The following is a 13,049-nucleotide window of genomic DNA, read 5'->3' on the forward strand; positions in this document are numbered from 1 at the left end:
CATCCAACCATCTCATCCTCTGTCCTCCCCTTCTCCTCCCGCCTTCCATCTTTCTCAGCACCAGGGTCTTTTCGAATGAGTCAGTTCTTTGCATCAGGTGGCCAAAGTATTGAAGTTTCAGCTTCAGCATCAGTCATTCCAATTAACATTCAGGACTGATTTCCTTTAGGATGAACTGGTTGGATCTCCTTGCTGTCCAAAGGACTCTCAAGAGTCTTCTTCAATACCACAGTTCAAAAGCATCAATTCTTCGGCGCTCAGCTTTCTTTATAGTCCAACTCTCATATCCATACATGATTACTGGAAAAACCATAGCTTTGACTAGAGGGACCTTTGTTGGCATAGTAATGTCTCTCTTTTTAATATGCTGTCTGAAAGTGAAATCGCTCAGTTGTGTCCGACTTTTTGCGACCCCATGGACTGTAGCCTACTAGGCTCCTCCGTCCATGGGATTTTCCAGGCAAGAGTACTGGAATGGGTTGCCATTTCCTTCTGCAGGGGATCTTCCCGACCCAGGGATGGAACCTGGGTCTCCCGCATTGTAGGCAGACGTTTTTACCATCTGAGCCACCAGGGAAGCCCAATATGCTGTCTATGTTGGTCATAAATACGCACCAATTTAATTAAACTTCTCGAATCGATTATTTCACCCCAATGAACTAACATTTTCGTTTTCAGTGACCTGACGTTTTTGAGCGTCCTACAACCTCTATCTTCTTAGATAATAATTACTAGATTGGACCCATTACTTTTGCGGTGAAACTGAGATCAACCATTCCTTATGGAAGACCAGCAGAAAATGCTGAAAGAAATATAAGAAAACGACGACACCCCAAGTCCTACAAACTAGCCGAGGGACCCCAAGCTGCAGCGGTCCCTTTCTTGAGTTAACGGTCTAGATGCCCTGATACTGAGTTACCAGGGTCAGCGAAATCGATTGAGCTACGGGTCCCTAAGGGGTAAGTAGGCCGAACTGCATACTGGAAAATGTAGTTCCGCGAGGGAAGGGAGGAATGGCGAGCGGCGCACACGCGCACAAGGAGCTCAGGGCAACAAAGACGGCGACGTGCGCGCACGCGCCGGATAAAGAGTCGGGAGGGCTGCGCTTGCGCTCCCGGCCGCCGCTCTGAGCTACCGAACAGCCAAGAGGACAGAGAGAGGGAGGGGCAGGAGCCACCGACCGCCGGAGGAGAAGGGGTTGTGCTCCTGGACGAGCGAGGAGAAAGGGGCGGGGCCGGCGAGCAGCGCGCGGAGGTGCACCGCTCCTGGGACCGGGGCCGCCCGGGGGTCTGTGGCCCTTGCCGTCCCAGTGGCTGCCGCCGTCGCTTGGCCGCCGTCGGTCTGCGGGAGGCGGGTTATGGCGGCGGCGGCAGTGGGAGCTGTGAATGAATTCTCCGGGTGGACGAGGGAAGAAGAAAGGCTCCGGCGGCCCCAGCAGCCCGGTGCCTCCCAGGCCTCCGCCCCCTTGCCAGGCCCGCTCCCGTCCCGCCCCCAAGCCGGCCCCTCCGCCCCAATCGCCGCATAAGCGGAACCTGTACTACTTCTCCTACCCGCTGTTCTTAGGCTTCGCGCTGCTGCGCCTGGTCGCCTTCCACCTGGGGCTCCTCTTCGTGTGGCTCTGCCAGCGCTTCTCCCGCGCCCTCATGGCCGCCAAGAGGAGCTCCGGGGCCGCGCCGGCCTCGGCGTCGCCCCCGGCACCGGTGCCAGGCGGGGAGGCCGAGCGCGTCCGAGCGTTCCACAAACAGGCCTTCGAGTACATCTCCGTCGCCCTGCGCATCGATGAGGACGAGAAAGGTAAATGGGGGGCTGGGGGGGAGGGGGCGGCGGCGCCGGGAAGAAAGCGATGCGGTCGCCGAGGGAGGGCAACACCTGCGTCCCTTTCCTGACGGAGCCAGCGGGCGCCCCCGAAACTGATCTGCCCTGCGAGACCGCTTCCTCGGGGTTAGACCCTCATCCTTTATGAGTCTCAACTGAAAAACCCTCCCCTTTCAGGCACCCTAGCCGCTGACTTTGTTTCAGACACTAGCCTACACCTACATTTCTGTATGACCCGAGTCCCTGTGAGACACCTGGACGTGCTGCTGACAGTGACAGTTGTCCTAGAGTGACCACACAGAGCCTTTCTAGCGCTGTAAACAGTGAGTGGCTTGCTCTGAGCCAGGTTTCCAAAAGGTTTTGATATCGAAGAAGCTGTTCCTTGTTACAGGCTTTTAGTGAAAGCAGAGTACTGTAGTGTCAGAAAAAAGAGAACAAATGGTGACTTAATTTTGAAAGGAACAGCTGCATATGATTACAGCTGAATTTGCACTATTTTTTAAGTTTCACGACAGTTATTTTTATCAGTATAATGACTTCTAAGTATTTTCAATAAAATTCTGTTTTAGTATAAAACTTTTGCCCATGGTTGATTTGATTTCATCTAAATGAATATTCCAAGTATTCCATTCAAAATTTCTAAATTGAAATATTGAATGAATAGGGTTAGTTTATACATACTATTTTACAGTAAAATGTAAAGATTTCTGTTTCTGGATGAAAGCAAGGGTACCACATTCTTCAGATTTCTTTAACATTTTTTTTTTAGTCTTTTTATATGCCAGGCACTATTTTCTTGGCTTTGCATGTGTAATCTGTTTAATCCTCACAATTACCCCCTGAGGTGAAGATACTGTTGGGCTTCCCTGATAGCTCAGCTGGTAAAGAATCCTCCTGCAACACGGGAGACCTGGGTTCGATCCCTGGATTGGGAACATTCCCTGGAGAAGGGAAAGGCTACCTACGCCAGTACTCTGGCCTGGAGAATTCAGGGTCGCAAAGAGTAACACGACTGAGCGACTTTCACTCACTCAATGACAAATTTTTATGGAAAATGATAAATGAAATTATAACATTTTGAAAAATCCCTCCTTTCATTTCTAACTCCAGTTTGCTGAGATCTTTTCCCTCTAACTACTCATTTGCATTGTTCATTAGTATAAAAAAAAAGCAATCTGCAGTTCACGTGTAGTGTCTCCACTACTAACTCCACAAACTGTTCTAGATTTTCAGTTTCATTGAAATCTATTTCCTTTGTGGGCCCTTGGACTGGAAAGTAGGATATAAGGAAGGAGGCAGGTATTCATGGGCTTGGAGTGAAAGGACAGAGAGGAGGCTTCAGAAAGTTGAAGAAAGGAGACACATTTAAGAAAAGAATACTGTGTGTTTTTGGAGGGAAATTTTTTATTAACTACTTTATTTACCACCTTTAAGGAAGATCCAAGATCACCTGAGGAGGATGAAGAAGCATATACTATTATCCCTTTCTAGAGAAGCACTATTTTATTGCACTATTTTATTATAATAGAGTCCTTTGAAGTTTACTAATCTAGGTCAAAAGTTGAATAGAGGGATATATTTGAAGGTAGATCATTTGTTGCATTTGAAAAGAGAATGCCAGTACACACAAGGAAATTTTGTTAACACTGGGTGATGGGAGTTGGGAGGTAGCAAGAGAGATCAACGAAAACTTAGGCTTTAAAAAAAGGTCCTAGACTCTTAAAATTAAAGAGAAATCAGTTCCATGTGAAGGGTAAGTGATGAAAGTGGAATTCAGACCTTGGATCTCATGCTGGTGATTTATCTTTGGATATCACATATATGCCTCTATTATATTTAAGTCCTCTTAAAATATTTAAGTATAAATATTTTCAGCATCTGTGTACCACATATTTCGCTCTTTTTCAGCAGGTAATGTTTCTATTCAAAGATTTTGCTTTATTTATACTTTAGTTTCTAAAGTGGACATCAGAATAGGCAATGATATGTCTTTAGTTTGAGTTCTACAACTGCTGCATTATATTCCAAAGGAAATTGGTTCAGACTGAAGCAAATTAGTTATATTCATTTTCCTTTAAAAGTGAAGTAAAACTGAGTTTACATTGTTGTGGTTCTCTTTTATTTCAGATTTTCCCTTGAGTATATTGAAATTTTTTATATTTTAACCTTAATTCAGTAGATGCAGGAGTTCACATTTGAGGTCTGTTTGCCTCTCTGGCATCCTTGACAATACAGAACTTAATTCCAGGAGAATTTCATTCTCTCTCTTTCCTCCTGCATCAAAATACATAGAAATGAATTGAATAGATAGTCTTCACAAGTTTCCTAACTTAGTGGTTAGCCCCTGAATCATTAAGGAGCTAGTAATGTCCTGCGTTCCCTTTCCCTTGATAACTTGACTTAGTTTATAAATACACTGAAAGCCACTTTATTCCAGCAGGTGAAGTGGGCTATTTCAGACTGTCATGATGTTAGGTAATCGACATATTTGGTGCCTTCAAATAATAAAGGCCAAATTAAATCTTATTTTAACAAAGTAATGTGTAAATGTTGTTTATGTGGTGACTATTTTGAATTTTATTTTTTTATGGCATACTTAACTGTGATGCTGAACTTTCATAAAGGCCTAGATTATCTAAAATCATGCTATTTTTGAATAGAAAAGAATAGCACAGCAGATTCTATTCACCTAATAAAAGATTATGTGAAGTTTGTTCATTAGAGCATTTATTGAATACCAGTTAATTTGCTCAGCTCTGCATTCTGGATGTTAACTTGAGAGAAAATTACTTCCTCTCCAGTGAGATGTGTTAAGATGTTTCTTATGTGATTAATAAATGTGTGTATTCTTAAAAAAATGTGTTTATTCTTTCATATATATCCTTCTTTTTTCCCCAAGGAGTTAAATGATTTGTAGATGTTTTATTTACTGTTGAACATTTTGGAAAACTGATAACCTATGATATCAGCTGTATATCTGGAGAAACTGGAATTTAAAGAGTGAACGCACAGTAGCAGAATTAGGAACAGAGTTTAGGTGAACAGATGCATAATTTCATACTTTTATTTTATACTAAGCAGGTTCTCTTGGAGAAGGAAATGGCAACCCACTCCAGTGTTCTTGCCTGGAGAATCCCAGGGATGGGGGAGCCTGGTGGGCCACCGTCTATGGGGTTGCACAGAGTCGGACACGACTGAAGCGACTTAGCAGCAGCAGCAAGCAGGTTCTCTATTGTGTAATTCCAAGGGCCCCTTGGATACCTAGGGGAGAAAAGGAGGTTGTAATAGTGGTTCTTCAGATTAACATGAACTAACATGCTTTACATGGCTCCTACAGGTAGACAGGTAGACAAGCCTGGAATCTCCTGAGTAATACAGTAGTACAGATTCTCTAGGTGTGGTTCAATTACCTCAGATATGTAGGACTCGACAGATAGCAAGGGCCCAGTGTGTTGTATGAGAGAGAGAGAGAGTCAGTTCTCAAGATAAGATAGGGCTGCATGCAGCATCTGTCATCAAGGATAGAAATTATCTAAATACAGTCCTTTTCTGTTTAAAATTTTGAGTCAGTTTATATTTAAAAGAGGTTTTTTTTTAAACTACTGTATAATTTTATAATTTCATGTAAACCAACACTGTTCTTTATTTAAAACACACACAAAATACTTGCTTATCCACATCTATTTTCAGAAGGTGAAGCTAGAGGATAGAAATCAGAAGTATCAGATCTGGAGATCTGGTATATTTTCTTTTACTCTTAAAAACTATGAGACATCAGTTTGAAAGGATTGATTTCAGGCAATTTTTGGGGGCCTCATTTCTGGTTTAAATGATTAGAACAAGGAAAGAATGTTTCTGATGGATTGACATTCTGATAATATCATACTTTGCCCAGAGAATAACATTACTTTTTATTAAATATACAATAAACATTTCATATTTCTCTGCAAGAATATGGAGTGACATTTGCACTAAAGCCCAAAAGGCAGCCATTCTTAGGAACTTCCTCCCTTGTTCTGTTTTTACGGTTTTGTTTTTTTTATTATAGTTTATATCCTTCCTAAAGTAAAATACAGTTAACCCTGTAAAACTCACCTGGTAACTAGACTCCTAAGATTATTGTTACTCATCCTGATGACAGTTGTCAGTAAATAAGTATTAAACTACCAAAGAAGGATGTTTCCTAACCCTTCCTGCCTTTTTTCTGCTAGCTTATTCTCTGTGCTCTACCCAATAATAGTTGGATTTTTCACTCTGGCAAAGTATAGATTCTCTGTTTTTCTACTAATTTTCCTCTCTCTTGACCTATATAATAGTAGTGAAGGTATTAATAAGCTGACCTAGCTTTTTTTTTGGCTCTTGCTTTGTGAATTAACAACTGCTCACACTTGATACCCTGTAGAATAAAACATCTTTGAGCACGCTCAAACTCAGCAGTTTGTTCTGGTAAATAAGGAAAGAAAAATGTCAAAATTGAGGTTTTCTTGGGACTAGTAAATGTTGTACAGCTATATAGATATAGCATAGACAGATTATGCTTATTCACATCTTTCTGCTCTTTGGCAGATATTTGATGCTGAAGTGGAGATATTTTGTGCTTAACTGTTGTTGTTCTTAAGTGAATTTTGCCAGAGCCTTTCAGTGAACTATCACTAGAACACACACCTGTGGCTTAAAAAGTGGGATGTATTACTTATTGTAGCCAAGAGAACACACACCATGGGGAACCATCCCTTATCTCAGGAAAAGGCAACTAGAAAGAATGTACAGAATTTGGGCTTGTGCTCAGTGATTTTTGAGGAGGAGTTATGGAAGCAAGGTTTTGCTCTGGATTGGATGCTTTCAGGAATTGTGGATAATTCTGTAATTAAGTTTCTTAAATTTGATACAGAAGGGGAGACTAGAGTGAGGATGAAGCTATGGTTGGTTGAGAGGCACTCATTAGCCTGAAGAGAAGGATGTTTGGTGTTTCATGGCTTGGGCAGTATTGATGTTTTGTGTGTGTTTAGACATGATTGCAGAGTAGTAGTCTTGTTTTTATCTTCATTCATCATGATTACAGAGTGGACCTGTCTGATGTTCTATGAAATTGTTTATATTAAGTATAACACCAAGGCACAGTTGTAATGTCAAATCATTTCCTTGTTACACTAAGGCTTAGTTGATGGTACTAGCTCCTGGATGTCAGGGGCTGCTTTTCGTTGTCTCAGTTTTGAGGGTCTAATTTCATCCTTTTTAAATTGCAGTGCCTCTTACCCAAATAGACATTTGAATTCTGACTGTACAGGATCCTGGGCAAGTTACTTACTACTACACTGAGATAATGTTTGTGAAATACTCAGTACTTGTGCATAATAGATCCTCAGAAAATAGGAACTACTATTATTAATTTTACAGTTCTTTTAAGGTTACAGCCTCTAGAGGTTATGCTTGAACATTGTTAAACCTTGATATCTAGTTTTTATTATCTTCCTTTTAGGAAACAGCGGTCTAAATGTGATTTGGGGAAGAAGGAGAATTATCTAAAGAGTGATATAAAAATATATTTGTTAATTATGACTCTTAGTTCAGAAAAAACAAATGGAAGTCTCTTCTTAGCCTCACTTAGTATCCTAGCTTTTTATTACAAAAGAGATAAAATGAATTTTTTGTTCTTATGTTCTGTGTACTCATAGATGAATACAGGCTTTTTTTTAGGATTGCTTGACTGATTTTTGGTTATGCTGGATCTTCATTGCTGCGTGGGCTTTTCTCTAAGTGTGGCCAGTGGGGGCTACTCTCCAGTTGTGGTGCATGGGCTTTCTCAATGTGGTGACTTCTCTTGTTGCAGAGCACAGGCTCTAGGGAGCTCCGGCTTCAGTAGTTGGAGCACATGGGCTCCCTGTTTGTGTCTCCCAGGCTCTAAAGCACAGGCTTAATAGTTGCGGTACAGAGGTTTAGCTGTTCCAAGGCATGTGGGATCTTACTGGATCAGGGATCGAACTTGTGTCTCTTGCATTGACAGATGGAAGTTTTGGTTTTTGTGCCGCTGAACCACCTGGGAAGCCCAGAATGCAAGCTCTTGATAGAGAATTTGGGAATACCGATAATGCACAGAAGTTAAAGTTATCCACCATCCATCCATAGTAAATACGAAAGATTTTTAAAGAAAATCAGTTGAAATTCTTAAGGTTAAAGAAAATGTCCAAAAACTGTAATGATTTCTTTACACAGGGTTGAAAACCTTTCCAGTTAAGTGGGGGAAAAATAAATCTTCATTTCAGAAATAAACCTTGATATTTGAACATGAAAGCAAATATGGCCTTTTTGCTGAATTAAAACAATAGAAAGGATCCTTTCTGTGATAGTGAACGATGAGAGAATGAACCTGGGAGCTGTCAGTCTGATGCTTCATGGCCTCTATAGTTCATTGTGGATCAGCACACATTAACATCTACTGTAAGGTCTTTAAAGATTCCTGTTACTTTCAAATGTGACACTTGCAGGTTTCTAGCAGAAAATTGTGTAGGAAAATGGATATACTTATTTCCTGGAGTTGTTTGTAGAATGTTGCTTAAGAAGGACTAAATAGATGAGTAAAAACAGTGGGCTTTAAGAGCAAAAATACAACTGTGCATACAGTTCTGCAGTAGAAGAATTTATATTTATCAACAGATTTACTAAGTATGCCAAAAGTAATTTTTACGTATCTCTTTTATTAAAATATTATCCCATGCCCTGTTTCATTTGATCTTCGCCACAACTTGGAGTTAGGTAAAAGAAGTGTCATCTTGTTTTTAGGTAAGGAAACTAAAGCTCAGAGAGATTGGCTGACTTTCCCAAAGTCAGAGAGCTCTTAAATGATGGAGCAAGGACTTAAATCTCTATCTTCTAACTCACATAGTTGCAGACTGACATCCTCTCTACCCAAGCTGCTCTTGTTTTGATCTTCTCAGTGGCAATCTGGGTACTCCTAACATGTGAAGAAAAAGATGCAATAGATAATCCACAAATTAGTCCAGTATTCTTATCTTCATTTAAAGATGGATATCATCAGTCTTTTTGTTGCTTGTACAATAACACACATCAAAAATTAAAATAATGCACAAATATAGAAAGTGAAAATCTTCGTTAACCTTATCCTTGGATGATTACTGATAAGTTTCCTGACTTTGTCTAGTTACATAAGCATAAATATTTATTCATTAGAAGAAAATGAATCATGTTGCATAGAAACTCATCTGTAACCTTTTTCACTTAATGTGTAGGGACTCTCCATTTCAAAATACTTAATCTTCCTCTTGTATTTTTTCTTCAGTTTTAAGTACACTTTTATTAAAGTATACATGAAGTACACACTTTGTGTATTGCTTAATGAATTATTAAGCTGAACATAGCAGTTTGAAACCTCACCAGGTCAAAAACTAGAATATTGCTCTGGAAGCCTGCCTTTCTCATCCTCCCTTCTGCTCACCACCTTTCCACACCCTGCACAAAGGTATCTTCAGTTCGTATCTTCTTACACCATAAATCAGCTTTATAAATGAAATCATACAGCTGACGTTCTTTTTGTGTATGGCTGCTTTTGCTCAACATTATGCTTGTCAGGGCGCTTCCCTGGTGGCTCAGATGGTTAAGAATCTACTTGCAGTGCAGGAGACCTGGGTCCGATCCCTGGGTCGGGAAGATCCCCTGGAGAAGGGCATGTCAACCCACTCCAATATTCTTGCCTGGGGAATTCCATGGACAGAAGAGCCTGGTGGGCCACAGTCCATGGGGTCACAAAGAGTCAGACACTACTAAGCGACTTTCACTTCACTTCATGCTTGTCAGATTAATCTTTGAGGTTACTTTTGGCAGTAATTGTTCATTTTCATTGCTGTATACAAGGGGTCAACAAACTGCCTGTAATGGGTCATTTAATTTTTTTTATTGTGGTAAAACATAGATAACAAAACTTGGCATTTTAATGATTTAAAGTGTGGGAATTGGTGGCATTAAATACATTCACAGGGGACTCTCTGGCAGTCCAGTGGTTAAGACTCCATGCTTCCACTACAGGACGCATGGTTCGATCCCTGATTGAGGAACTAAGATCCTACATGCCACATGGCCAAAAAAAAACAAAAGAAAAATACATTCACAGTATTGTGCAACCATTACCACTATCCATTTCTAGAGCTTTACATCCTCCCAAACCAAAACTCAGTACCCATAGAACAATAACTCCTCGTTTCCCCTTCTCTATTCTTCCCTCGCCCCGGTCCCTGATAGCCTCTGTTCTGCGTTCTGTCTGTGATTTCTCCAGTTCTGGGCACCTCATATAAGTGGAATCACATAGTATCTGTCCTTTTGTGTCTGACACTTCACTTAGCATTTCAGCATCTATAAGCAATGCTGAGGCATGTAACAGATTTCATTCCTTTTTTAGTCTGAATAATATCCCATTCTATGTGTATGCCATCTTTTGTTTATCCATTCATCTGCTACTGGATATTTGGGTTGTTTCTATCTATTGTTGATAATGCTGCTCTAGGGACTTCCCTGGTGGTCTAGTGGCTGAAATTCCGTGCTTCCAGTGCAGGCGGCGTGGGTTAAATCACTGGTCTGGGAATTAAGATCTTGTATGCTGTAAGGGGTAGCTAAAAAAATTAATAATAATAATATAAATATTGGTATACAAGTTTCTGAGCCCCTCTTTCAGTGCTTTTGAGTATCCACGTAGGAGTAGACTTGTGGGATCATATGTTAATTATTATGTTTAATTTTTTGAGGGACTGCCAAATTGCTTTCCACAGCAGCCTTGCATTTTTACATTCCCAACACCAGTGCACAAGGGTTTCTAATTTCCCCACATTGGTTAGTTTCAAGGTTTGTTTACTTTGTAAAATAATGGCCATGCTATAATTAATGCGAAGTGGTATCACATCATAGTTTTGATTTGCATTTCCATAATGACTTAGGATGTTGAGCATCTTTTCATGTGCTTATTGTCCATTTGCATATCTTCTTGGGAAAAATGTCTATTAAAGTTCTTTGCCCATTTTTACGTTCATGTTTAAGAATTTATTTATGGCTTCACTGGGTCTTTGTTGCTGCACCTGGGCGTTTTCCAGTTGCAGCAAGTCAGGAGCTGCCCTCTGGTTGTGAGCGTGTGGGCTTCTCATTGCAGTGGTTTCTCTTGTTGCTGAGCATGGGCTCTAGGTGCTCGGACTTCAGTAGCTACCGTACGTGGGCTCAGTTGTTGTGACTCCCGGTCTCTGGAACACAGGCTCAGTAGTTGTGGTGCATGGGCTTAGCTGTCGCTCAGTGTGTAGGATCTTTGCAGAGCAGGGATTGAACCCGTGTCCCCTGCATTGGGAGGAGGATTCTTGACCATCGAACCACCAGGGAAGCCCTCATTTGTCTTGTTGTTGTTGAACCATTGTTCAAGTGCTCTTTCACAACTCTTCAACACTCATATATAGGGGGTGTGATCCAGTAAAGGTTTATATAGAAAACCAGGAAGCTGACTGTATTTGACCCTTGGGCCACTGTTGTCCATAGATTACGTAGTTCCTAGATTTATGAGCCATACTGTGTATGTAGTTCAGATTACTGGCTAATGGTTTCAGCTACAACTGCAACCATTGATTGTAAGCTTCTGCCATCCCATTCTTCTCTTGATTTGATGTAGTCTTGTTGGTTGAGTTGGAGAAGGCAATGGCAACCCACTCCAGTACTCTTGCCTGGAAAATCCCATGGACGGAGGAGCCTGGTAGGCTACAGTCCATGGGGTCGCGAAGAGTCACACACGACTGAGCGACTTCACTTTTACTTTTCATTTTCATGCATTGGAGAAGGAAATGGCAACCCACTCCAGTGTTCTTGCCTGGAGAATCCCAGGGATGGCAGAGCCTGGTGGGCTGCCATCTATGGGGTCACACAGAGTCGGACACGACTGAAGTGACTTAGCAGCAGCAGTTGGTTGAGTCTGAATGTTATTGGGGCCCATATAGGAGACAGGGAAATGTATAAGGGAAACCAAGAACTGCTGAAGCATCCTGAAGGCCTTTTGTGTGCTGGAGATTGTTGTAAGTTTTGATTTTTCTGCCATGATTTAGTCAAAAGGGGGAATTCCCTGGTGGTCACATGGTGCTTTCACTGCTGGGACCCAAGCTCAGTCACTGGCTGGGGAACTGAAATCCTACAAGCTGTGTGACATGTCCAAAAAGAAAAAAATAATAAAAAAATTTAGTCAATAGGATGGTCATCGAAGGTTATAGGCTGTAGATTCCCCTAACTTAAGGGATTTAAGTGATTTGAATGTTGGTATCAGTCCATATGCAAGCTATCCTTTTTCACTGATGCAAGGGCCCAATCAAAATTTAGGAATCTTTGCCACTAATTCTCCTGGGCATGCCCTAGAATTCATTTTTTGTCAACTTAGTTCCATGAGTCTGGTCACATTCGCCTTCAGAATTGATGACAGGCTTCCCTGGTAGCTCAGCTAGTAAAGAATCTGCCTTCAAATGTGGAAGACTGTGATTTGATTCCTGGGTCTGAAAGATCTCCTGGTGAAGGGATAGGCTACCCACTCCAGTATTCTTGGGCTTTTCTGGTGACTCAGATGGTAAAGAATCCGCCTGCAATGCAGGAGACTTGGGTTTAGTCTCTTGGTCACATTCTCATTCAGAATTGATGATGGGCTTCCCTGGTAGCTCAGCTAGTAACGAATCTGCCTGCAAATGTGGGAGACCATGATTTGATTCCTGGGTCTGGAAGATCTGGCGAAGGGATAGGGTACCCACTCCAGTATTCTTGGGCTTTTCTGGTGACTCAGATGGTAAAGAATCTGCCTGCAATGCAGGAGACTTGGGTTCGGTCCCTGTGTTGGGAAGATCCTCTGGAGAAGGGAAAGACTACCCACTCTAGTAATCTTGCTGGAGAATTCCTTGGACAGAGGAGCCTGACAGGCTACAGTCCATGGGGTCTTAAAGAGTTGGATACGACTGAGCGAGTTTCACTTCACTTAAAGCAGAGAAGGGCCCCAGATGGTAGACTCACCTCTTTGACGTTTCTCTTTTTCATATTTTGGTAATTTTCAAAATAACCATCCTAACGGGTCTGAAATGATCTCTCCTTCCAAATTTTGATAATTTTCACTGTTTTGAAAACTCTCTGATCTCTTCAAACGGATGTTTTTAAAATATTTTTCTAGTTTTTCTCTTCTAATCTTATTCTTGTAATCAAAATTTTAGCTCTGGTATTATTAT

General features: G+C 41.4%; 1 protein-coding gene across 4 annotated transcripts in view; it reads left to right on the plus strand.

Moving 5' to 3' along the window:
* Positions 1-1,064: 1,064 nt before the first annotated feature.
* SPAST (spastin) overlaps positions 1,065-13,049 on the plus strand; it is a 55,623-nt gene continuing 43,638 nt past the window's right edge. For 2 of the 4 annotated variants that reach the window (XM_027554964.1, XM_027554965.1), the window contains exon 1: positions 1,065-1,794. In XM_027554964.1, the coding sequence (XP_027410765.1) occupies positions 1,386-1,794 (409 nt within the window). In that variant the 5' untranslated portion in view covers positions 1,065-1,385. The remainder of the gene's footprint in view (positions 1,795-13,049) is intronic. The other 2 variants (XM_027554962.1, XM_027554961.1) reach the window with 2 other exon arrangements.

Source organism: Bos indicus x Bos taurus, chromosome 11, assembly GCF_003369695.1.
Source record: "Bos indicus x Bos taurus breed Angus x Brahman F1 hybrid chromosome 11, Bos_hybrid_MaternalHap_v2.0, whole genome shotgun sequence".
Classification (NCBI taxonomy): Eukaryota; Metazoa; Chordata; class Mammalia; order Artiodactyla; family Bovidae; genus Bos; species Bos indicus x Bos taurus.